This window comes from Schistocerca cancellata, chromosome 1, assembly GCF_023864275.1.
Source record: "Schistocerca cancellata isolate TAMUIC-IGC-003103 chromosome 1, iqSchCanc2.1, whole genome shotgun sequence".
NCBI lineage: Eukaryota > Metazoa > Arthropoda > Insecta > Orthoptera > Acrididae > Schistocerca > Schistocerca cancellata.
In genome coordinates this window covers 416,969,592-416,997,242 of record NC_064626.1, presented here as the reverse complement: position 1 = coordinate 416,997,242, position 27,651 = coordinate 416,969,592, and the positions used below count along the sequence as shown (strand labels likewise).

The window sequence follows — 27,651 nt, the reverse complement described above, 5'->3', positions numbered from 1 at the left end:
TGGCAACCGTGCAAGATTCAGTTTGCTTTTTGTGGCAGACTTGGCAAATAACTGGTACCGCAAATGGTCTAGTGTGTGGGAACTGCTGACACCTCCATTATACAATGTGATAGTAACCTGTTCTCTTGCTGTTGTTATTTCTTCACGGGTAGCATGTGGTTTATTGAACGTGCAAATCGCTGAGGTTAGGTGTTCATTTTTCGCAACAATATTGCAGCACTTAATTTTGCCTTGACCAAAAAAAGTGGATGTTGTATCACATCTGTTAAAGGCGTGAGTGAACAGAATATATTCACTGTCAAACTTGTAAGATGCAGTGGAAAACCACTTGTCTTCTGCATTTCCTCTTCCTGGCTTTAAGAAAAATAAGTTTTCAATGCCTTGCCCCAAACCGATCATGAGCACAAGCAGGTCAGCACCTTCTCCTACAATAACACTTCCAAAATCTTTGGTTCTTGAAATGGCAGATGTTACAATCATAACGTCAGCATCTTCTTGTGCCTGGTGCACTCCAGAAATTCCTTTGTAAGAAGTGTGATTAAATGCATCTTGTTTCATTTGTTGTACAAGAACTTGTCCTGAGGGACATGGTTCACCATCTCTGATTCAACCACGTCAACCGAAGAATGTTTTTTGGACCTACGAATCCTCTCAGCACTCTTTGTGCTACATTTGTCTCCCTCACATGGATACCCATCAAATACAGTAGCAAATTGAGATCCAAAATGACATTGCAGGCAAGAAACATAGCTTTGGGCTATTGATAAGATAATTGCCTTCCGCCCGCCCGCCAAAGAATAAATACGCTTTTGTCCGCTAAAGAACAATTCCTACATCCTTTTCTTATAACTGATCATTAACGTCAATCAACTGTAGAAAATGTACGGTACCTGCATGCAATCGTATTACATATTGTAACACAAATAAACTGCACGCAATCCGACTTGAATGTGTTCGTAGTTACTGAATATGATGCTGTTTGTCCTGGCCCTGCAGCAGAGTGAGATGGTAAATTCCAGTGAATAACATGATGAGTAATATGTTTATACTACACAAATAGAAACTGAAATAACAGTGTTCAAAAATTAGGTAATTTGTCACTTTGCTCTAAATTTGAAAAATTGGTATTTTTTGATGCACTGTAGCGCCTTAGATACTGGGAGTAGGAAAAAATGGTAAGAATAAAATTTATAGAGAATTTTGTGCTCTTTAAAAAAGAAAACAGACGTCAAAGCGATAGGAGCAAATGAAACTGAGATATTTTGAAAAAACTGAAAAAAGCCCAAAATTTTCGAAGTTTTTTGACTGCAGAAAGTTTTCCCAAGAGAAATTTTGTTGGCAAAACTTGGTTTTCTAACCTTTCCAACAATATGAACGAGTTAAAAAAATAAAATCTTCTACCACACCTTTGGAAGGTACAGGCTTTTTTTCTGAAGGTTTCACTTGACTACATTGCACATGCATGATTTTATATCCTCCTCTGCATCCTCTATTCACTACATCAGTATTATTTGTAATGGAGAATGGCTTCTAGCCTCGGGAGCTATAGCCACACTATTGACCTCCCTTGTTGAAAAATGTGCAGATCATGTTGTTTTTCTTATCCAGTATTTACCTATTGTTTCTTATATGTTGACATTCAGTGAAAAATTATGAAACTTATAGTTTGTACTCTTTTATGTTATTCCTCTCTCAGCTTAACAGCACCAGCCTATTCATCACTGCATTCAGAAATTGAGGCAAAATCCAAAACTTTGTATGTACAGTCAACAAAATAAAACTGTTTGTGTCTTGATAAGCTCGGGTACCCTCAGTGGAGTGCAGCATGCACCATTGGTAATGCAACATACAGTGCCAATGGCAGTAGCATCACATGTAACAGAATTTTAACAGTATATTTGTTCCACTTTTACTGTAAAGCTTTTCCATATGGATCTTTCTGATTTTCTGCATATAATTACTGGATATTTTTTTATATATGCATTATAATATTTATTTATCTGATTAAGAGAAATCAGGACATTTTGCCATCTGCAGGCATTGGAATAAATCAACAATGGAGGACATAGCAGACAGAACAGACACCACACATCTATTTATATTATTTGTTTGAAATGCTGAGATGTTTCATTCGATAAAGACAAAAGAGCAAATCTGTGAAATTACGTGGTAGCAGTGTGGCAACATTTGAGGCTCTGAAATTCTACTGTTTGTACCATATTTTTTTACATTGCGTTGTTTGTTGCAAGTGTAACAGGTGCAAGCATAATATCGCTGAGGTATGCCGAATGTGGTAACACAATGCACCACAGATGAGTATATGACAATCATTTACTGCCATGGTATTTCAGCATACATAGGCCATGAGAGATAGTAGCTTCCTGGCAGTTGTCCAGAATGGTGGTTTCAGTGGGCATGAAGCAGCAGGTGGATGCAGCATTCATGATCGTTGTGCCCAGTCGTGCATAAAGTGATTTTTTTTTGGGGGGGGGGGGGGGGGGGCTGGCTTTGGTGATCAGGCTTGGGAAAAGTGTCGATGCCTCAGCAAGACAACATGTTAATTGATACCTGTGGGGATCTTTTGAGTCCCACAATAATAATAATAATAATAATAATAATAATAATAACAACAACAATAATTTTGAAATTGCCATAGCAAGCAAGTAAGGACGTATGCAAGTAAGTCGTCATAGTAAGCAATGAATACAAATGAAATTGACAAAAGACAAACAAACAAGGTGGTGGTTTCACTTTAGAATAAAAGTTTACGATACAGTGGGATTTCATAAATGAACATTTTTGAAAGGAGGGAAAATATACTACCAAAAAATATTGAATTTGGTAATGATTTGATTTTTTTTCAGCAGTGAAAAAGTGTAATTAAAAGTAGCACATTTGGGGTAATATGCGATCTAGTAAGCCAGTTTCCTGACATGCTACATAATAAATTATAATTCTAAATGCGTCTTTTTGAGAATACATTCAGAGTGTCACACCCAGAAACTCAAAATTACATATTAGTGCACAAGAAGCAAAAATATTTTAAGGTGAAGTGACACTGGTGACATAAAAGCTGCCGGATATGTACACTTAAGCCATCAATTGGAATTCAGGTATGTCACGTGACGTGAGAGCATAGCCTCTAGCCTCCAAACTATGATTCCATATTTTAGGAACATGCCTAAAAGACTTGTACATCAACAATAAATTTCAGTTGAGTTGACTTTTTTTATATGTGGATACATACCTACATATACAGTACATGTTAATCACATTAACATCTAATTTCAATTTTACTGTGGCTAATGGCATCAATACTGGTATGTAACTTGTAAAACATAACATTATGTATAAATATAGTAACTGTTTAGTAAAATGACAACACCACCTAAAGCAGTTTGAATAAATAAAAAATAAATTAATACGAACCTGACATATGATGATTTTATTTATTCACAAAGCGAGGCAGAATTTACACAGATGTTCTTAAAAGAAAGCATCATTGTTCATTTTGCTTTTTCCCATTGGTGAATGATTACTGATAACATAAACTGGCATTGCTAAAACTACTGGTATACTGTACATATTAACCTAACTACACTACACTGCATAGTCTTGTCTTCACTGACATTTGAAGAATATGTCAGTCGTTGCTTGTTTTTTCAGCCCTCATTTACATATTGTAATAACTATCTTCATTAACTCGTTCAACTCTTCATCACCTTTCAGCACTACTTTATCAGCTTCAAAGCTTAACACACAAGTTTAATTGTCTCCATGGCTTCAATGGCTTTTAACACCGTGGGGACTGGTGAAGAGCCTATTCAAACCGCATCTTCACTTTCTTGTTTTCTGCCATCTGCTCCTGCAACACTTTATCAGTTGTCATGGACTGACAGACAACAACACCTTCATCATGCTCAGCATAAGTATCGAAACTAAGGCATGTGGTATTTTCATCTGGCCCCATTATTTGCTGCCATTGTTCAGCTACAGTTTCATTGTTTTCTGATGTGATCTCTCATGTAAGGGGCAGTATCCAATTAAAGCCGGCCCTCTGAAAAAAATTTGATATTGTGATTTCTTGCACGGAATCCCACATATTTCTCATAAAATATATAGCAACCAAGATCGTCACTTTTCTTATTTTACTATGAAGACAGGACAGCCTCATCTGTAAAAGAACTTTCCTGTATTTTTGTTTCAGGCATCTTATAATGCCTTGGTTGAATGGCTGAAGGTGGCTTGTGCAATTGGCAGGAAAAAACACTATTTTTGTATTACGAAGATACGATGCATCGTGAGGATGTGCTGCACATTGGTCAATAAAGAGGACAATTTATCTGTTTCTGACACCCAACCTTGTATCCAAATTGTGCAAATATTCGTCAAATATATTTCTCATTACCAATGCTTTCATATTAGATGTATATTTGTTTTTGGAATGTCGGCACATTTTTGAAACATTGTGAACTTTTCGCTGTGCCAGTTACTAGTGGCACCAACTTTTCTATTCCACTTGCACTGTAACATGACAGAACAGTCAGTCTCTCTTTGCTGAATTTTCTGCTGTACCTCGAGCACATTTTATACCCTAAATTTTGTCGGCTCTTAATCTGCTCAATCTACCCATTGAGTGGCTTGAAATCTTTGAGTCCAAACTTTTGTACCAAATAACTAGTTTTAGCATGAACCACAGTAGCACATAAACTGGAATTTATGCTGTGCGAGTTTGCTTAAACCATTCAGCAGGAAACTTTCAAGTTCTAGAAACTGATCGTCAAGCACACTTTTCTTTTGCTGATTCCTCCTTCCACACATGCAGCTTCAATTATTTTTCTCTTGCTTACTATTGTGTTTAATGTAAATGGAGGAATGTTCAGTTTTTGTGCAGCATCAACATGTTTGATGTGTGGATTTTTGTCCAGTTCCTGAATAATGTTCCACTTCTCTTCATTAGTGAAATGCCTCACTATTTTCTTATTCATGGCATACCGGCTCTCTTTTCAAAACAAAAAAGAAAATTAAGCACTGAGAATTACTCACACACTGAAGTCACACTGTACCGTACATGAACAAAGAAAGACCAGGTATTTGACTGTTTTCCAGAAATTGTCTTAAAAGATTAATTATGTCATTGTATGCTCCCAACAAGCTTTTTTTCCTGTTTAATTTGGGTATTCTTTTATAAAAATGGAAATGAAATTCAAATAATTTGAACGCCTCCAAAAACGCTCCATTCAAGTCGTGATGCCATTGATGTCACTGGCTAGCTCGCTGCTCCTGTTGTTGTAATGATAATTCACAGTGATGTCTTGTTTTGGAATTTATATTTTGGAAAATGGGATTGGTGTGTAGTACCATATTGTACAAATAGATTCACAAAAACTTCTGAAAAGTTGTTTATGAGTGTTCCAGAGAATGATAAGATGTATAAAATGTGGTTGCACTATACCAGCAAACTGCCACCATGTTGACACACAAGTTCGTTTACTCAATTAAAAATGGGTTGCACTGTGAAGTTAATTTTAACTTATCTCTGAGATATCCTCTTCCACTGTTGCAATGAAGGATAGCGTCACTCAGTGTAATTAAACTCCTAGTGGAAATTGTTGTTTTATCTGACTATACCTCAATTATTTGGAAACTTAGTTGTTAGAGTGGTGAACCATCAAATTTTTAAAGATGATGTCCATAGATCGGTGGTTGGAATCTAACCCAAAAGAACATTTTAACTTATTTGTAAAACAACTGTATGGTCCTCTCATATGAAAACCAAACCACAATTACAAAACTTCACCACACCAGTCAGAAACAGAATATTATTGTGTTTTCCTTGCTGTTTACATGCACTTACATTTGCAATCGCTGTTCACACATGACACATTCGAAAAAAAAATTTCTAGTTAATACGAACACACGCTTTTTACTTTATTAGAAATTATGTTTTTATCTTCGTACTGTCTAGCTAGAATCCTTATTGTTTAAACTTTTGGAGTTTCACCTCTCACATAAAGATTAAGTAAGTCTGCTACAGATGCTAATGTTAGTTTACAATCACAAACATCACAGCCCTTACTTTTCTCACACCTGCATGTTGTACACTCTTTATATATTTCCGTGTAACCTCTCTGTCCTGCACCATGTTGGCCTGTGGACTTATGGCTGTGTCTTCACTACTAGCAACACTTTTTAAAAAAAAGTGAATTGTTTGTTCACAAAGTAAATGCGTTTTATCATCTGTTGTCCGTTTCTCAGACTAAGACTAATGTGAGGCTTCATATAATATACCCCACAATCGAAACAAGTGCTACCACTAGTTCTTGCTAACGTTATTTCCGTATTTCATGTAAAACTTTTAAAAATGTAAGTTCCTTCCAGGATTTGAACATGTAGCCTCTAGCACCATGCAACTCCTGATGGATGTAATATCTCTGCTGAGTGCCTTCTATACAGGAAATCAGCACTACGTTTTACCAAGAATAATTTTGCTGTGCTTTAGGTCATAACTAATGATTGATAATTAAGACTCTAGTTATAAAATACAGACCCATTTGCAATAGTTCTACAATTGCTTAGTTTTGAGCGAGTTGAGTGATGTTCCAGGAAACAGCGAAAAGAATGTCTGGCGTTGCACATATCGCCACTCCAAATGTGTGGAGCATAAAGAATCAATTTTTGCAAGGTTTCCACTATTAGCATTCACAAAATTCCTTTATTTGGTTATTTAAAAGTTGTAATTGCATTTTCCATCTCTAAATAGCTAAACTGTGTGCAGTAAAACCTTGTAACTTTGGCTAATGCTTGTGTAGCGCAAGTATAGCTTTGTCGTAATCCTAGTCAGTGACGTGACTAGAGCATGAGCCAATAACAGTGTGTTTTTGATCATGTGACCAATCTTGATATTTAATGATTTTTAAGCTTTAATTACGTAAAAATAAAGAGATATTTTGTGAGAGTATTGACCGTAAATGCTATTTAAATGTTGTAATCAATCAGGAGAACGAAAATCTGAACTATATTTTTAACAAAGGAAAATAGCCTATTATACAGGGTTTTCATTTATGTTTGGCTGCTACAACATCTACCCTGCCTAGGATCGGCTCTTGTCATAAGGTTACAAGTCATCGGCTACTGCCAGCCTATACGAGCTACAGTACTGGGTCATTCCATGTCAAGGGGACCAGTGGTCCCCACTCGACCATCTCCAAATCTAATGAAATTTGGCGTGAAGGTTCTATATGGCCTTTGATGGTTGTATACGAAATTTCAGGTCAGTATCTTCAGTGGTTGAATTTTTAGAGGCTTTTAAAGAGAGCCTACTCATCTTTGCATCATATACAAAGGCGCAAATGTGCCAAATTTGCTAGGCTTTTTTAAAAGTTCTAACACACATTTGGTTATCTGCTTTAGTGTACATAGACAACTTTTTATATTGACTCATACCACACTGAAATATAGATACAAGCCTCTAAAAGTGGCTAAAAAATTCCGAGAGCAAAGGTTTCATCGACTGCTGCTACTTTTCATGTGAACCAATCACACCAAAACTTCAGGGGGCTATTGCTACCTATGATGTCCATATATGAATCAAATTTAGATAACATTGGGTGCCTAGAAGAAAAGATATATGTCTGCAAAGTTGGCCAATGTTTTTCCTTCGTGCAAATTTTAACTCTTTTGTGTGTGTGTGTGTGTGGGGGGGGGGGGGGGGGGCAATATCCCAACTGTGTCTGATTCAATCCTCTTTTTCTTGCTACAGCTTGAAAGAGCATGCTTTAAGCTTTCAAAGCTATATACAAGGGTGAGTCAAATGAAAGCCTTAAATTTGTAATAACAAATTGAAATTTGCAGTTATCCTGTAAGTTGGTAAGTGTGCTACAAACAGTGTACAGAATGGCCTGTAGGTGGCAGCGTAGTGCAGATGCACACATACCGTCACAGTATCAGTATAAAGATGGCCACCCCACTTGCGACTTGCACCAGGAAGGTTTTTGCGTACTGAAGGTGTGAAACCTATTGAAATTCATCGATGAATGGAGGTTCAGTATGGTGATGCATGTTTGCCACAGCAACAAGTCTACGAATGGAGTAGGAAGTTTGCAAATGGTGTGACTTCAGTGGAAGATGCTCCGTGTCCAGGTCAGGCACGACGACTTGTGACTTCACAGAACATTGCAGCAGTTGAAGCCATAGTGAAGGAAAACCGCCAAGTGACACTGAATGACATTGTAGCATGTTTACAGATTAGTCATGGGTCAGCACACCACATTGTGCATGATGTGCTCCAGTTTCACAAAGTGTCTGCAAGATCGGTACCACAGCAGCTGACTCCTGAAATTCGGCACTTTGAATGAGAAGGTGATGGCTTCCTTGCAAGAATCGTTACTGGGGACAAAACCTGGGTTAACTTCAACCAACTGGAAACGGAGAGAGCGAGCAAGGAATGGCGCCATTCCTCATCACCAAAACCAAGGAAGTTTTGAACGGAACCATCAACAGGGAAGGTTATGCTGACACTCTTTTGGGATGAGAAAGGCATCATTTTGGGGCATTACATGCCTAGAGGGGCCACTGTCACCAGTGCATCATACACAGGTCTAAAAATCATCTGCAGCCTGCAATAAAATCAAAGCGATTGCTGTCAGCAGGTGTCCTTTTGCAACATGACAATGCAAGGCCCCACATTGTGCAACAATCACAGACGTGCATTTTGAGTGTCTTCCTCATCCACCATACTCACCAGACCTTGCCCCAAGTGATTTCCGTATGTTTGGACCACTCAAAGACGCGATGGGAGGAAAGAAGTTATGTTGTGATGAAGAGGTATGCCACGCGGTGCACGAGTGGTTGAGCGGACTACCAAAAGAATTTTTTTTCTAAAGGAATTTATGCACTTTGTAAGCACTGGTGGACTTGCATTGAGCGTGGGGGAGATTATGTTGAAAAGTGATACAGCTTTGTACCACTTCTGCACAATAAATAATATTTTAAAAAATATTTAAGGTTTTCATTTGACTCACCCTCGTAGTTCAATTTCTGGATCTAGCGTATTGCTGAGTAAGAATACATTTCAAAAGTTATTATTTTAGCATTTCAAGAAGATTGAAAAGTGAAATATTTTGCTCATTAAGTCCCACAAGTATTTTTTTTTTTTTAGTATATAAATCAGTTTCAGAGATTAATTTAACATATGCCATCAAACAAGTGTAATACACAACACTGTGAATTTGCGAAACAAAAAACACTTAAGAGTCAGTTCTATTTTTGATCAAATAGTTCTACAGTTTTGTCAAGGATAGGTTGAGGAAAAGTGTTTTGTCTTCCTGATGACGATGGTGATTGTGCTTCTAAAGTCATGAATATGTTGCTCAGGAATCCAGCCGGTGTCTCTAGCAGCTGGCCAGTGCAAGGAATGAGCACAACCATGTGGGTGCATAAAGCTGATGAGGAGTCCATGTGAAATATTCTATTAACTTTATTTGAAAGGCATGGACAGCAGTGGTATGATGATGGAGACAGTCACTGGTCATACAAATGCTAATACTGTGGCATTCTTTGTCACCAAAATAGATAACTAATGGATGTAGTGTGGCCTGACTATTCCCCCAATTAAATCCTTGCACAGCATCTTCAACAACAAATGAATAATTCTCAGCAAAATACATCAATATAATTAATTCATTTTCTGCGTGATTTCTTTTTAGCTGCGTAAGGTATAAGTTAGTGCTTTGTCACAAAGGATGGCTCCTTAAACCAGTAATTTTCAAAATCAGTGTCTCCACGAAATCTTCAACAGTTCTCTGACATGTCTCCAGTGTGTGTCTGTCAGTATGGATATAGTATTGGTATTACATTGTTTCTTCAGGATTATAATCTTTAAAATCATCTTCGAGAAAAGCCTCTTGTTGTATTTTTCCTGGACATTCCACACATCATTGCAGCATACAATCTTTTGATTCCAAACTGCATACAGTTTTTTCCCTCAAAAGCTTGTAGTCATCTTGGATGGATGTTTCTGAAGCCAACATTAATTTGACATTTTGATGAATTACACATACACGTATTGAATGTGATCCAGAAGTGCCAACTGCAGTTCATCATTTCAGAGAGAACTTACAAAATCTTGAGAATCTCAGTTGATTTCCATATTGCATACAATAAGCAATGAACATTTCTTTCAGGTTTCAAAGGAGCAGATGTTTCTGCTTTTGAATCTTTTTATCATTTATTTTTACTGCAACACAATCCTTTCAGCTTGGGCACAAACAAGAAAACTCATCATCTTCAAAACACTGAGGACATTTTGTTTTACTTTATCGTTGAGCTTTTTCCCATTTGCACTTGTTGCCAAAATCCCATCTTCTATGTTTAGTTTCCTCGACTTCTTCTCCATTTTAGTTGAAACAGCAAATTCTTTAGCCATTTTTTCAATAGTCCAGCTGTTTGGGACCATATTAAGTTCTTATATCCATATCCATATCTAAATTTTTGGCACTCTTCTGTTTGTATTTGAGCAATATCTATGCGACTCACACCAGCAGCTGTGACAGTTACCGTAGTAATGCTATCTTGGGCTTTCAGAACTTTGCGCTTCATGTATCCCATTGAATCCCTTTCGCTGATCCATTGAACCTTTAACGGTGACTCTCCAAGTGATGATAATGAAGTATTAGCAGTAAAGCAACAACATCCATGTCTTCAGTGGATGGTGATTCTTGCTTATCCTCGTGGGATGATTCTTTCTGGCCCATTTCTTGTCTACATTTGGTACAAATTTTCTGATCAGGTTTAAAAACATCAGTCAGTAACTTCAACCTATCAGGCATTGCAATGGTCACTGCTGTTAAAGTCTTCTAGGTTGCACTTTTTCTTTACCGAATGAGTTGCAGCCAGTCTTCTGTAGGAAATGAAATTTTGTCATCAACAAGACATCATGGAATGGACAAATTTGGGCATATTCAGTAAAATCAAGCCCAGACCTTCGTCATAGAAGCTCCTTGCTCATTGTTGACATTTCCTTAACTGATTGTAGTTGACTTTTCTCATAATAGAATGGTGATGACTTATGACAATCATCAAAGTAGCTGGATGTGGTGATCTCGTGGTTCATTTTATACAATAGTTTATTAACCTCTAACAAGCAATTTTGAAAGCTTATGAATATCCAGGTTTGAAGCATAGAAGATTCAGTCTTGTTCCTATATAAAATATACAAATTAGGCCATCAAAACATATTGATTTAGTGCTTACCTTCAGCTACAACAATGATTATTGATTATTCAGACAGTCAGTACTCAATACTAAGACTGTACAACATCAGTACCAAAGATTACACCTCACAGAAGATTGCCACGCTGAAAATTTACAATAATGAAAGCAACAATTGAAGGTGGTATTTCAACAGAGGATCACTGCTGCAAGGATAGAGTCTTAAAAAGCTATTGCTGCTTCATAATGTCGTTAGAAACCGAGTGACAATGCACAAATACACTACTATGCATTGTAGTGTTAAAATGTTCTAAATAACATAACATTCCATTATGATCATCTAGATTTTTTGATCTTAAGAGCATTTTCTGAGGTTTTATTACATTTATATTCTATACTGTAAAATAATGTAAAAACAGTTATTAGCACAGTTACATTCCCTAAAGTGGAGGCAAATCTTATACTATTAAAAGACACTACAATTACATATTTTTTGATTTACAACTTAAAATTGTATCAATTTTTTTTGTATTTACTGATAATACATTTTCCCCACTTTTGAATAAGTTTTCTTACTCATCAATATGCAAGGTCCAGAAATTAAACAATATAGCGTTGAAAGCTTAAAGCATGCTCTTTCCAGCTATGGTAAGAAGAGGAGGATTGAACAAGACACAGTTGAGGTATTTCCCTCAAAATTACCCTAATATTTGCATGCAGAATATTTTGGTCAACTTTGCACATCTTTTCTTCTAGGTATCCAATGTAAGCTACAACAAACAGCATAGTGAACACATTATTATGGCCAAGATAGACACAAAGCCCACGCCTACTACAGTAGTACAAGTTTATATGCCAACTAGCTCTGCAGATGATGAAAAAATTGAAGGAATGTATGATGAGATAAAAAAAATTATTCAGGTAGTGAAGGGAGACGAAGATTTAATAGTCATGGGTGACTGGAATTCGTGAGAAGGAAAAGCGAGAGAAGGCACCATAGTAGGTGAATATGGATTGGGGCTAAGAAATGAAAGAGGAAGCCGCCTGGTAGAGTTTTGCACAGAGCATAACTTAAACATAGCTAACACTTGGTTCAAGAATCATGAAAGAAGGTTGTATACATGGAAGAATCCTGGAGATACTAGAAGGTATCAGATAGATCATATAATGGTAAGACAGAGATTTAGGAACCAGGTTTTAAATTGTAAGACATTTCCAGGGGCAGATGTGGACTGACCACAATCTATTGATTATGAACTGTAGATTAAAACTGAAGAAACTGCAAAAAGGTGGGAATTTAAGGAGATGGGACGTGGATAAACTGAAAGAACCAGATGTTGTACAGAGTTTCAGGGAGAGAATAAGGGAACAATTGACAGGAATGGGGGAAAGAAGTACAGTAGAAGAAGAATGGGTAGCTCTGAGGGATGAAGTAGTGAAGGCAGTAGAGGATCAAGTAGGTAAAAAGACGAGGGCTAGTAGAACTCCTTGGGTAACAGAAGAAAGATTGAAGTTAATTGATGAAAGGAGAAAATATAAAAATGCAGTAAATGAAGCAGGCAAAAAGGAATACAGACGTCTCAAAAGTGAGATCGACAGGAAGTGCAAAATGGCTAAGCAGGGATGGCTAGAGGACAAATGTAAGGATGTAGAGGCTTTTCTCACTAGGGGTAAGATAGATATTGCCTACAGGAAAATTAAAGAGACCTTTGGAGAAAGGAGAACCACTTGCATGAATATCAAGAGCTCAGATGGAAACCCAGTTCTAAGCAAAGAAGGGAAAGCAGAAAGTTGGAAGGAGTATATAGAGGTTCTATACAAGGGCAATGTACTTGAGGACAATATTATGGAAATGGAAGAGGATGTAGATGAAGATGAAATGGGAGATTCGATACTGCGTGAAGAGTTTGACAGAGCACTGAAAGACCTGAGCCGAAACAAGGCCCCCGGAGTAGACAACATTCCATTGGAACTACTGACGGCCTTGGGAGAGCCAGTCCTGACAAAACTCTACCATCTGGTGAGCAAGATGTACAGGGCTATTACAAATGATTGAAGCGATTTCATAAATTCACTGTAGCTCCATTCATTGACATATGGTCACGACACACTACAGATACGTAGAAAAACTCAAAGTTTTGTTCGGCTGAAGCCGAAGTTCAGGTTTCTGCCGCCAGAGCGCTCGAGAGCGCAGTGAGACAAAATGGCGACAGGAGCCGAGAAAGCGTATGTCGTGCTTGAAATGCACTCACATCAGTCAGTCATAACAGTGCAACGACACTTCAGGACGAAGTTCAACAAAAATCCACCAACTGCTAACTCCATTCGGCGATGGAAGCGCAGTTTAAAGCTTCTGGATTCTGGATGCCTCTGTAAGGGGAAATCAACGGGTCGGCCTGCAGTGAGCGAAGAAACGGTTGAACGCGTGCGGGCAAGTTTCACGTGTAGCCCGCGGAAAATTGGCTCATGCCACAACTGGAGACCGACAGTGCCGACTTCATCTTTCAACAGGATGGTGCTCCACCGCACTTCCATCATGATGTTCGGCATTTCTTAAACAGGAGATTGGAAAACCGATGGATCGGTCGTGGTGGAGATCATGATCAGCAATTCATGTCATGGCCTCCACGCTCTCCCGACTTAACCCCATGCGATTTATTTCTGTGGGGTTATGTGAAAGATTCAGTGTTTAAACCTCCTCTACCCAGAAACGTGCTAGAACTGCGAGCTCGCATCAACGATGCTTTCGAACTCATTGATGGGGACATGCTGCGCCGAGTGTGGGAGGAACTTGATTATCGGCTTGATGTCTGCCGAATCACTAAAGGGGCACATATCGAACATTTGGAATGCCAAAAAAAACTTTTTGAGTTTTTGTATGTGTGTGCAAAGCATTGTGAAAATATCTCAAACAATAAAGTTATTGTAGAGCTGTGAAATCGCTTCAATCATTTGTAATAACCCTGTATGAGACAGGCGAAATACCCTCAGACTTCAAGAAGAATATAATAATTCCAATCCCAAAGAACGCAGGTGTTGACAGATGTGAAAATTACTGAACTATTAGTTTAATAAGTCACAGCTGCAAAATACTAACACGAATTCTTTACAGACGAATGGAAAAATTGGTAGAAGCCGACTTTGGGGAAGATCAGTTTGGATTCTGTAGAAATGTTGGAACACGTGAGGCAATACTGACCTTACGACTTATCTTAGAAGAAAGATTAAGGAAAGGCAAACCTACGTTTCTAGCATTTGTAGACTTAGAGAAAGCTTTTGACAATGTTGACTGGAATACTCTCTTTCAAATTCTAAAGGTGGCAGGGGTAAAATACAGGGAGCGAAAGGCTATTTACAATTTGTACAGAAAGCAGATGGCAGTTATAAGAGTGGAGGGGCATGAAAGGAAAGCTGTGGTTGGGAAGGGAGTAAGACAGGGTTGTAGCCTATCCCCGATGTTATTCAATCTGTATATTGAGCAAGCAGTAAAGGAAACAAAAGAAAAATTCGGAGTAGGTATTAAAATCCATGAAGAAGAAATAAAAACTTTGAGGTTCGCCGATGACATTGTAATTCTATCGGAGACAGCAAAGAACTTGGAAGAAGTTGAACGGAATGGACAGTGTCTTGAAAGGAGGATATAAGATGAACATCAACAAAAGCAAACAAGGATAATGGAATGTGGTCGAATAAAGTCGGGTGATGCTGAGGTAATTAGATTAGGAAATGATACACTTAGAGTAGTAAAGGAGTTTTGCTATTTGGGGAGCAAAATAGCTGATGATGGTCGAAGTATAGAGGATATAAAATGTAGACTGGCAATGGCAGGAAAGCGTTTCTGAAGAAGAGAAATTTGTTAACATCGAGTATAGATTTAAGTGTCAGGATGTCGTTTCTGAAAGTACTTGTATGGAGTGTAGCCTTGTATGGAAGTGAAACATGGGCGATAAATAGTTTGGGCAAGAAGAGAATAGAAGCTTTTGAAATGTGGTGCTACAGAAGAATGCTGAAAATTAGATGGGTAGATCACATAGCTAATAAGAGGTACTGAGTAAAATTGGGAGAGGATAAATTTGTGGCACAACTTGACTAGAAGAAAGGACATGTTCTGAGGCATCAAGGGATCACCAATTTAGTATTGGAGGACAGCGTGGAGGGTAAAAATCATAGAGGGAGACCAAGAGATGAGTACACTAAGCAGATTCAGAAGGATGTGGGTTCCAGTAAGTACTGGGAGATGAAGAAGCTTGCACAGGATAGGGTAGCATGGAGAGTTGCATCAAACCAGTCTCAGGACTGAAGACCACAACAACAACAAAACATCCAATGCTGGTTAAATTTGACCCACATACAGGCATAATAGATAGGAATGAATAACCCTCTGAAGTCATGGTGTGATTGGTTCATAAGAAAAGTAGCATTGGTCAGTCAAACTCAGAAGAGCACAATGAAATTTTTAGACACTTTAGAGGCTTTAGTTGCGGCTAAATCCCAAATTTTTGGTGTGGTGTGATTCAGTATAGAAAGTTGCCAATGTATGTTAAAGCAAGTGACTAAATGTGTGCTAGAACTTCTAAAAAAAAAAAAAAAAAAAAAAAAAAGCCTAGCAAACTACCGTATTTACTCGAATCTAAGCCGCACTTTTTTTCCGGTTTTTGTAATCCAAAAAACCGCCTGCGGCTTAGAATCGAGTGCAAAGCAAGCGGAAGTTCTGAAAAATGTTGATAGGTGCCGCCACAACTAACTTCTGCCGTCGAATATATGTAGCGCTACACAGGCATCCTTTGTAGGCACAAAGACAAATACAAATACTGGCGATACTGGCGCCAAAACCTCTGCGTCAGTAAATAAAATTAAAAAAAAAAATAAAATTGGAAGACGAGCTTTTTTTCTCCGCCAGAGTTTCGACCACTGCTTTTTCATACATAATCCAACGAAGTAAATACAAATTCCGTATTGTTCATCTACGAAAATCCGACTGGTAATACTGGGATTTTTGTCAATATGGCCAACTCTACGTTCCAAATTTTTTCCTACCTGTGAGAAGAGATGGTTGCTAATAGGAACCTGATGAAATGTGAATCACATACAGTATTCTCTTCACCATAAGAATAATACGAATATAAACATTTTGCCATGTATTCTTTCGTGTTTGCTTCTATCTCATTTAAATCCTGTCTGCCAAATAAACTACGAAACTAGAGTGAGACAACAGCAAACGCGGAAGAATATACGTATCGTGTCATGTTTATATTCGTATTACTCTTATGCCTAATAGTGATACAGTCAGAAATGAAGCACGGCAACTGACTAGATTTTTAAATCTAAGATGACTAATTTCTGTGCAGAATTTGATGTACTAAAGAAGCGGCTGCCAAGATTTTCAAACGGAGAAAAATTTTCGCCAAACTCTCGTTCAGAACATGTTCTATCATACGCAGTCTATTATTTGGTTCTTGTTGATCATTATCAAAGAAAGCGGCAGTGTAAGTAACAACAAATAGCAGTCTATTGCCATTGTTTCGCTAATGAGACGATTCCTCTCTTTTTTAAATTGTAGGCGGCGGTAGCGCGCACAAAAAGCAAGCCATGCCGCGAGCAGCGACAGGCCGTAAACACGCACTATCAGAATGCGACAAACGATGCATGACACAGTATAGTAATGCATTTTCAGCTTCGAGTGACTGACGTAAACACCTATAACATAGAAAACGGCACTTATCAGATCAAAGCAAAATAAGCAATCGATTCAAACCAGACCAAGCACATGAAAAAGGAAGGGTATCCGTATAAATACGGACGGAGCGCCTGACGCATAGCAATGGCTACCTGGTAAAGCGTAACTGCTAAGCTTTTGACTCGAACCAAACTACTGTAGCTGTATCGTCATTCATTCGACCTAAATTGTGTCTCATATTACAATGGACCAACTTTGTTTCGATTTGGAGGTGCGGCCTAAAACTTTTCTCTCCCCTTGAATTTCGAGTCTCAAATTTCAGGTGCGGCTTAGATTTGGGAATTTTTTTTTTCCCTTTATTTCGAGTCTCATTTTTCAGGTGCGGCTTAGATTCGAGTGCGGCTTAGATTCGAGTAAATACGGTAGGCACATCTGCACCTTCATACATGATGCAAAGGTGAATAGGTTCTCTTTAAAAGTCCCTAAAAATTCAACCACTGAAGATACTGAACTGAAATTTGGTGTGTATCCATCAAAGACCATATATAACCTTCACATCAAATTTCATTAAATTTGGAGATGATCGCATGTGCACACTTTTTAATATTGGTCTCTTTGATGCGAATGGCCCTACTGTACTGTATTTCCACGTATCAAATTGGTCATTTCTATCATAGCTTGTGATGTGTATAGTTGCTGGCACTGAAAAACACTGCCATATTTGGATGCACTACTTGGGAATGGAGAACATATAAATGAGCTGCATTAACAAGTGTTTAAAGCAGTTGGGACTGGGGTTCCCTGAAATGGATGTACTATGCAGCAAAATGCAATAATGAGGAAGATACTAATAAGATTCCACTGTATTTCACAAAAATAATCTTTATCATCATAATAAGCAATGAGAATAAGAATAAATTGACAAAAAGCAAACAATCAATTGTTTTAAGGCTGTAATTTCATCTTGGAGCCATTGCGACATAAAGTTTTCAACCATTATCATTTCCTGAGAAACATTTGTAAGCAATTTTGCGTTTTTCCTAGACGTAATCACGCATCTGAAAACTTTCATGAAATCATAATGCCTGAAACAAATTATCGTCCTAAATAACGAGCAAAAATGGGCCCAAAATTTAATAAATTTCAGGTCATACTGCTCCAGTAGTTTTATTTGGAAACCACTCATAATAGCAGTAATACAAAGTCGAAACTACATTACAATAACTTTAGGTATACTACTTTCACTGACAGTGATCTCCTCAGTAAGATCACTAAAAAAAAAAAAAAAAAAAACACTTCACAATATCTTATTATCATGTAGCACAATCTCCACACCACCTATTACTTTGAACACTGTGATTGCTACAATGCACTTCAGTCATAGAAGTGCTTCAGTTATTCACTAGATGTCTGTGTCTTGAAGTAGCATTAGTGATTTCATGCAGAAGGCACCGGTACTTTAAAAAAATTAATGAAACAGTTGTTTCAGGCTTGCTTTTGTTGAATTGGATGTAGTTTGTGACTGGCATCACATCATCTTTTCAGATGAGTCAATGTTTAGCTCATTGAACGAGGGTCTGGTAATGATTTACAGGCCACCCGGAGCACAGTACATGGCGCAATACCCACAAGTTGGCTGCATCACAGTCTCATGACGGGGATAGATGTCGTCACATGGGTCAGGAATACTTCATAGATTTTATGGTGAACTCGCCACATGTCAGTATGTGTACATCACGAAACATACTGTGGTGCTGAGTGGGTGGGTGCCCTATCCCAGTGAAGTGATTCAGTTCTAGCAGCACCAGTGACCTGTTTGCATGAGTTGAATCATTCAGAAATAATTTTCGCAACAGGCCGATGTCGATTTGGTCGAGTGGCCTGTTTGATTGCCAGACTTGAATCACATGAAAAAATCATGAGGCTCAATGAAATATCATGGCTGACAACAGCCCATTGCGCACCTGACTCAACTGTGGGATGTAGCACTGTGTACATGATATAGTCTCGTGGCACTGGGATGTATTTCCGGAGGCTGACCACCTTCATGCCTCGTCCAGTGAGGCAGGTAATCCGTGGCAGTGGCGGATGAACCTCATACTAGCCTCTTCGAAGTTTCCCTCATCTCACATTACTCTGCTTTATGTTACAACATTTGATGTAAGTGTATGTTTGTTAATTGGAATTATAGGTGAAATCATTTTACTTTAAATTGTATTTATTGAATTCGTACTATCAACACCTAATAGTGCAAATTTGAGAAAAAGCATAAACAAGTCAATTTGAATCGAAATAGAAATGGTGTCCTAAAGTGAGGCAATCAGAAACAACCCTTAGTATCAACCAGTATAAGTGCAGGTAAAAACAATAACAATAGAATTCTATTTTTTACTGGCTCTCCAACATTTTCTACATTTATTGCACTAAAAAAGTGCTATCAGGGCATAAGAAAGCTCTTTTTCAAGTTAACATTCTTTGGGAGCCCAAGGGTAGCATTCCAAGCACTATGTCCATTTTTCTGTTATAGTTTTAAGAAAAAGGACCATTGCAGAATACGTATTCAGTGTCTTCTTCTTCTTCTTCTTCATCTTCATCAGGTTGCAACTCTGAACATTGTCCTCAATCAAACGAATGACTGAAATGTTTAGTTCCTTGTGTTTTCTCTTTTTATTTCTCAGGAACAAAAACTTCACTTCTGGCTCCATTGATTCTGCTACACCTTTCATCTCAACCATGTGGTAACATGTTCTTTCAGCTCGTCATCATCGTTGAAGTGTTGACCACCAAGGACAGATTTTAGATGTAAGAAGAGATGAAAGTCGCTAGGAGTGAGGTACAGACTGTACAGAGGATGATCAAATGCATCCCAGTGAAATTGCTGTAAGAGTTGTTTGGTCTCATTCGCCATGTGAGGTCGGGCATTATCGTGGAAAAAAACACCATCTTTTGACAGTAATCCTCGACACTTGTTCTGTATTGCATCGAGCAGTTTCTTAATGGCCTCGCAGTAACCATGTGCATTGATTGTTTGGCCTCTTGGTCAATCATCAAAATGCCTTTTCTGTCCCAAAAAATGGTGCACATCCATTCCATTGATTGCCATTTTGTTTCAGGGGTGTCGTAAGATACCCAAGTTTCATCCCCTGTGACTATCCGAGAAAGAAAACCATTGCCTTCTTCATTGTAGTGTGTCAAAAACTGAAGTACACTGCCCATCCATTGTTTTTTCTGTTGTTCAGTAAGAATTGTGGGTACCCAATGTGAGCAAAGTTTTCAAAATTTCAGTTTTTCAGTAACAATTTCATGAAGTAGTGATCGTGAGAGTTGTGGAACTTCCATAGCAAGGGCACTAAGTGTAACTTACAGTTGAGCTTAATCTCCTCTACAATTGTGTGAACCAGTTCATCAGTAACCACAGACAGACGTCCACTTTGTTCTTCATTGTGCACTTGATCACGTCCTTCATTGAACAGTCTGACCCATCTTCTACTATTGAATCGCTCATAGCATTTTGTCCATAAACCTCGCAGATTTGTCGATGAATTTCCTTTGGTTTAACTTTCTTTGCATTTAGAAAACAAATCACAGATCTGATTCCACACACGGATTCATTTTCAATTACAGCTGACATTATAAAGAACCACTACAAAGCACACGACGGCAGGAGCGATCTGAAAATGGCGTACGTATCTTCTTCTTGAGTCAGAGTAACTGCCGTGCATGCTAGGAACTGCGATCATAGTGCTGCCATGGATAGAAATAGAAACGGAACTTACTTTGTGAATGACCCTCATGTTACGTTGACGCCAGAGTTTATTAGCTCATTATTAAACAGTTATTCTCTCTTATTCAGTTTCATCTGAGTGATTTTTTTCTGCTGGACCTGCTTTCCCATTCTGTCTTTTGCTCCTCATAGGAGTTTTTTGCATAGAGACTGTTACCTCTTTGAGAACTTAATCTGGGCCTGATGGTGTTCAAAGTTTAATGAGAGAATGAATTTTAGTGTTGCAGAATAAAAGGCCAAAAGCATTGCTGTTGAGCCTTTGCTTACATTTGAATGTTATATTTCAGGAAAAATTAATGATTATCAGTTTTATTTGTGCCAAGAAACTGAATAATTATTTGATTATTTACTCTTGCATTCATTTGAAATACAAGCTACATAAACGATAAAGTTTTGCAAGAATTCTGATTGATCTAAATTCACTTTCTCCTCAAAATAATCATATTCTCTCAATCCTATAAAAGGAAAGCCCTTAACATAACTACGATAAAGTTAGTTTTAAATTTTGTGAGTGATACAGTTTTTATTAGCTCATACTACAATAGTTCTCTTGAAGACTGCAAATAATATACACTAGTGTTGTACTTATCACGATGAGAGAACCTGCTACAGAAAGGCCGTTGCCTGATATGACGAGGGGGTAAAAAAATATTAGCCCAATGGCACATCTGATCTCTGTTTTACCAACTAATAATCACTCTCTTCAGCCATGATTTACTTGCTTAGTCACGCTAACAGCTAGTTCAGACTGCATCTAGCACTGTCGTTAAAATCCCTATTTCACGATCGCTGTCAAGACCCTATACTTCCATCTATAATGTTGTGAGAACAGTTTTATTTAGTTGACTATACATCATCTATATATGCAGAATGAAGTGACAAATGAAAATCTTTACCAAGGTTTCAGTCTGGATGTATACATCATAGAAGTTTGAGACTTGAAAACATTTGTGGAACCATATAGTTTCATTTGTATAACATTTAGCCATCTGAATTTACATTTACACTGACTTTCATTATCTTTGCCTACAGTCCTGTGAAGGAATTTATCCTTCTTCCAAATTATATCACACTGTGTCAACTATAATACAGATACTAGAGTGCATTTTACTTTTAAAATATCTATTTTTGTTGATAACTATCTTCGTCATACTTGAGTAAAATGTGTAACTCAGAATCTTCAGTGTTGTCACTAAATGGACAGTGCCATACAAAACCTAACAAAATTAGTCTTAAATGAACTGGAAAAAAAGAGGAAAGAAACACATAACCAATACAATATATTGACAAAAATATTATGTTGCATACTTATCTAGAAGTAAGGTTTTGTTTCATAATGTATATTCATCTTTAAGATCGTACCATAATTCCTAATACTTACAGTGAACAATACATTTTTGCAGGATGGAAACATTCCAGGAATCGGCAGTTCAGATGTTGAGGGAGTTTCGAGCACTTTTACAGCATTCTCCAGTACCACTCAATGCCAATAGGTTCCTACAATTGCTGGCGCTCAATATGTTTGCAATTGAAAACACACAGCTCAAAGGTAAGTGTTACACTCAAGTAATGCTATATTCCTTGTTGATCTTTCTGTCTTATATATTTGCTTTGCTAATTATAAAAGGAAACAACAGTAAGGATGGTTATTAACATTTAGTTTTATGTAAAGAGGCAAGAAATGAGAGTTGTAAAAGAACATACCAAACAAAGATAACTTCATACTCCATTGCAAGAGAGTTAATTGTTATAAAGGAAATGGCCACACAACCTAGCTCCCCTACCCCAGCACACCCCATCGACTCCACACAACACACCCCTTCCCCCTCAGCACAACACACCCCTTCCCCCTCAGCACAACCCTCTGTGAGACACACCCCTCCTCCCAGACACGCCTCCCCTCCTCCCAGACGCCCCTCCCCCCTCCTCCCAGACGCCCCTCCCCCTCTGCCTGGACACCCCCTCCCCCTCTGCCTGGACACCCCCTCCCCCTCTGCTTGGACACCCCCTCCCCCTCTGCCTGGACACCCCCTCCCCCTGTGCCTGGATGCCCCTTCCCCTGTGCCTGGATGCACAGTGTATTCCTCCAATCAGAGTGCTCAAAGTCACACTTGAACCATTCACTGTTGCCAAACTGTCACAAGAAATAGTCAACTCCCAATTCCTTGTCTGGCTGTTCTTCACATTGTGTTTGGATATTCAGTTATCATCACCGAGATTGGCCTGCAGTAGGTAAACTTCTTACGCAATAGTGCAAAACAAAACCTTTTGAAGGCAGAGATTAAAAGCTGCTGCTGTTTTTGTATATACACAGATGTAACAACATAAACTCAATCTCTTCCGCAGCACAGTCCACTGTGTAAAGGTATGTGGGTTAGAATATTGCAGGTTATAATTTTTTTTTACTTTTTTAAATCCACTAAATTGACATTTTACATTAATTGGTTTGAATCTAATTTTTAATTTTTAATCTTTTGTTGTATCATTTTCATCATTGTATTGACTTTTTTTCTCTTTGCTCTTATTGTTCATGCTGTCATTCTTCTTCCTTTTGGAATCTGCATGTGTTGCCTATTAGCAGCAAATGAGTTCCATCCAGGACTGCTCATCGGCCGTTATTGCATAAGCTCTTGTAGGAAAAGCGAGAAGTTACAGTTCACTTTAGGAGCTGAATTTTTTCTGTTTTTAATTGCTTGTACAAGTCAGCTTTGAAAGCCGTAAGCAAAGTGAGGATGATAATGCTGCGAGTTGCTGACCACAATTTTTCTTGGGTACATTGCACATCAAGAGCTTGTTGTTAGGTTAGGACATGAGTGTAAATTCAGGGCTATAATACATTTTGTCACCCACAGTACAGTCATTGGTCATTTAAAATGACCTGTGGACATAGCATCTCATGTCCCCACCATACCTGATGGCAACAGCTTCCAACATTGCATTACATGTGCAGCATTTTAGCACTTGTGAAGTGACCCACCATGTTTGTGTGTCGCCTTTAACTGAGGGGGTAGCTGATGTAGCAACACTTCAATGCCAAGTGAAAGACATCGACCATAGCAAACATCACTGCTTACTTGAGATGCACTTGCAAACATGCCGTTGCTGCTCGGAGATGAAAGCCCCCACCCCAATCTGTGTAAGTTTGTGTGTTAAATCCTCCCACCAAGTGGCGGCAAGAGAAAACATATATAAAGGCTAAGTAATGTGTAAGCTTTCAGAGGCAGTGGCTCTTTCTAGTAGAATGTTGTAGGGGAAGGAAAAGATGAATGAAGGAAAAGAACAGGAAAGGTTTAGGAAATGGGGAGAGTTCAGGAAAGTCATCCAGAACACCAGCTCAGAGTAGACTTGCCAGACGGGATGAAAAGGTTTGTCTGATTGTGTTGGGGACGTAATTTGAAAACCTGAAGGCTTAAAAAACACAAACAAACAAATAAAGTTGTGGGGCTTTTGGCTGTTCTCTTACTATTGTAGTAAATGAAAAATTCTTTCCCAGAATGTTTCACTATAGTATTGAGTAATTGCACACCAATTTTCAGTACTATAATGTCACTGATTTACAAGGAAAAGATACATAAAATTGCCAAAATGTTAGTCACAGGAAACCTGAATCAAAAATTTGACTGTGTTTGTATTAGGCCTTACCTTCTATGGATGAACTACTACAAACCATGTGCATTCTCCACTTCAACTTCAAGCAGTCTTTTCTTTGCGTGTTTTGATTTTCAAACTGAGTAACAATAATGTCAGCTGCATCAATTCTCCTGTTACTGACCTCATTCAATATCAACAGTGTAAAAGCTCCTGGATCAAATCCTAACCTCCTTAGAGTCCATAGTCTGCCAAGATTAGCACAGTTAAAAACTAAATAAGCATCATACACTGCGACTTCAGCAGCAGTTCTGGAAACAAATGTTGTCTTGGGGCATAGTTTTCCTATCAGAGAGTTGTAACTTTCATTAGGACTTCATTTTTTCCATGCACACACTTTTGTAGAAGTTCAGGATCTGCAAAACACCAAAATATTCCCCATATTGTGACTGCATAAAACTGGAAATAAATACTGCAGGAATAAATAATACGAGGAAGTACCGAACAAAATAGGGCTGTGGCCCCACTTCGGAGTGGAATTAGAGTGTAATATTCAGAAATTGAGATTTCAACAGTAAATAAAGGTCCAATAAAATTTTTTTAAACTGTTTTGGTCTCTTTCGTGTGAATTGGTGCTATTGAAGAAATGTGTGACAGAACAGTAGTAAATTAAGAGTACTCGTCAGAAATAATGTTACTTTATGACTTAATCTTGCAGAGAAAGATTGTTTAGAGGAGTTACAAGAACTATTGAACTAAAGCAATCCAGGCTTTGGAATATTAGTGGGCTCCTTCAATGCAAAAATGGAGACACAGTTGAATAATTACTCTCCAGTAGCAAACCACAAATTCATATGAGGAAATAGAGTGGTGACATGGTAGTGGATTTCACTGAAAAAAGCTGAATGTGCATTGCAGACAAAATTTTCAAGAAAAGCCCAGATAGAAAGTGGACATACAATGGGTCAAACAAAATTAAAAAAATGAGGTTGACTGTGTGCTGTGGAACAGCAAACAGTTGCGCAGATTGTGCAGTCTTAAACCAATTCAGGATGCCTAGTGACCACTGTCTAGTAAAATGCAGACTAAAGCTGAATACCACAGTAGAAAGAAACGAACTCATTAGGCACAAGTCCAGTTTCAGTGATTAAATTCATCCTGTTTTACATTAAAATTATTTTAAAGTAAAAGTAAGAAACAGATGTATGATGATCTGCTGAATGCTGAAACTTCAAATATAAGAAATGATGCTTCAACAAGTATTATACTGAAAATAACTAGATGGTAGAGGCAAAAATTGAGAGGACAAGAAACAGCTATGAAGAACAGAAAAGAGTTAAAAGTAATTGATGACATAAGTCATATAACATTAACTGAACTAAACTAAATTAATAAGATACATATAAAATTCTCTTGAGCTCCCAGCCATGTCAAGTGGTTTAAAATCCATGAGCTTTCAGCTGAATATTCCTTGGCTATTGTCAAGTGATGACTGTCTTTAGGTTGCAGCTACTGTCCTTATACTGCTTTCTGCGACATCACTGGTCATCACTCTAGTATCATATAAGGTAATGTTTACATTAAGCACCTACTTCAACCTTCCAGTGGCCTGGTTCCATGCCATGCTTAGCTGCAGGCTACCGTCATTATTGAGGGTGTTGTCGAAAATTATTTTCTTGACCACTTCTTTTGTTAACTATCCCAGAAACTATTGGTCTATGTAATAACAGATGTCTCATTGAGTGCAATATGATGTATGTTTCCTAGAGCAGGCTCTGGTACCGCTGATATCTCAGGGTACCGAAGTGCATGTTCCACATAGCACTGTTAAATAGTACACACAGTATGACAGTCATGAAACTGCTCACACTCGCACAGAATTATATATAGTCTTGCTGTTCTGAGGCCTACAGTGTCTTTAGGAGCCACTAATCTTTCTTTTTCGAAAACTCATAAGCAGAAGGACCCAATGGAGGACTCAAAGATGCTTATGTTTTTTGCTGTTCTGTGGCTCAGTAATGGGAAGGATTAGCCACTTCCTAAAAAAGGCATAAAATTGATTCAATCGTAAGGGCTCCAGCAAAAATTCAACAACCCATGAGGCATGTGAATGGTGATGTAGGCTTGGGAGTGCCAGGAATATATAAAATACTGTGTGGGTGCAGACTGTTTTATGTTGGACAGACTGTATGTACTATTGAACAGCACTGTGTAGAATGTGGAAGATGCTTTCATCTTCGGCACCCTGCGAATTCATTGGTAGCAGAACATGCTCTATAAAACAGACACCAAAGTGCATTTGACGAGATATCCGTTATTACATGGACTAATAATTTCTGCAGTAGTGAAATAAAAAAGTGATTGGATAAAAATTTGTGAACACGCTTTCAATAAAGGTGGTGACCTGCAGCTAAGTTTGGCTGCAGACTCGGCCATCAGAATGTTGAAGCGGCTGTGGTGGGTGCACAACAAAAAAATTACCTTATATGGCATTGGTATGAACACCAGTGATGTCAGAGAAGGCATTGCCGCTGTATAATGGTGGCAGTAGAAAGCAGAACTTGAAATGACTGAGGAAAACTCAGCCAGAGCTTGTCTATTTTAAACCACTTGATGCAGCTGGAAAGTTGAGAGAATTTTTTCAGTGCAGATCGCCGCAAAACGATGCATTTGTATAGTTAGAAACTTTTACAAGATAATGACAGAAAGTACAATGCAAAGATTGTAAGGGAGATGGGCAAGAACAACCGAAGTATGATGGATACAAAACAGGGCAATCATAGTAAACCTGATTGAAGATTTCTTCAGATATGTATATGGTGCATCTAAGGAAATAGGTGCTCTGATGATAATTTTTAAATGACCACACCAACAAACTATTTCACAGTGTAGTTTGTGAGAATGGATGCAGTCTGGAGATACTCATAGAAGAAGTAAGGAAAGCAATGTGGCACATAAGAAGAGGAAACCTGGGAAGGGTGGTATAACAGTAGAAATGGTAAAAGCAGGGGAAAGGTGCTGAAATCAAAACTTGCACAATTGTTCCAGAATGACTGCATAAGATGTTAGAACATAGCTGTAATTGTTTTAATTCATGGAAAAAGAAATAGAAAATGTGAAGAGCTACAGGTCCATTAATCTGTTATTGGTGGTATACAAAATTTAAAAAAAATGCTAACTAATTGTCTTGAAAAAAGACATTAAACTTTAAATGGGGTAAAGCAAACAAGCTGGCTTTGGAAGTAAATACATCAACTGGATCACCTATAGGTTGTTAACAAAGTTATAGAAGGAGCATTTACCACTTGGTGTGGATTTTATAGGCAATGATAAAGTGTTTGGCTCTGTCACAGTACTCTCTGTGCTGGCAGGACATGGGAAAACACACACA

At 38.1% G+C, this 27,651-nt stretch overlaps 1 protein-coding gene across 1 annotated transcript in view; it reads left to right on the top strand.

Annotated features, from left to right (window-relative positions):
- LOC126175843 (telomerase-binding protein EST1A) overlaps positions 1–27,651 on the top strand; it is a 328,328-nt gene that overhangs the window by 203,577 nt on the left and 97,100 nt on the right. The window contains exon 14 of the mRNA XM_049922850.1: positions 22,076–22,221. Coding sequence (XP_049778807.1) covers positions 22,076–22,221 — 146 coding nt within the window. The remainder of the gene's footprint in view (positions 1–22,075; positions 22,222–27,651) is intronic.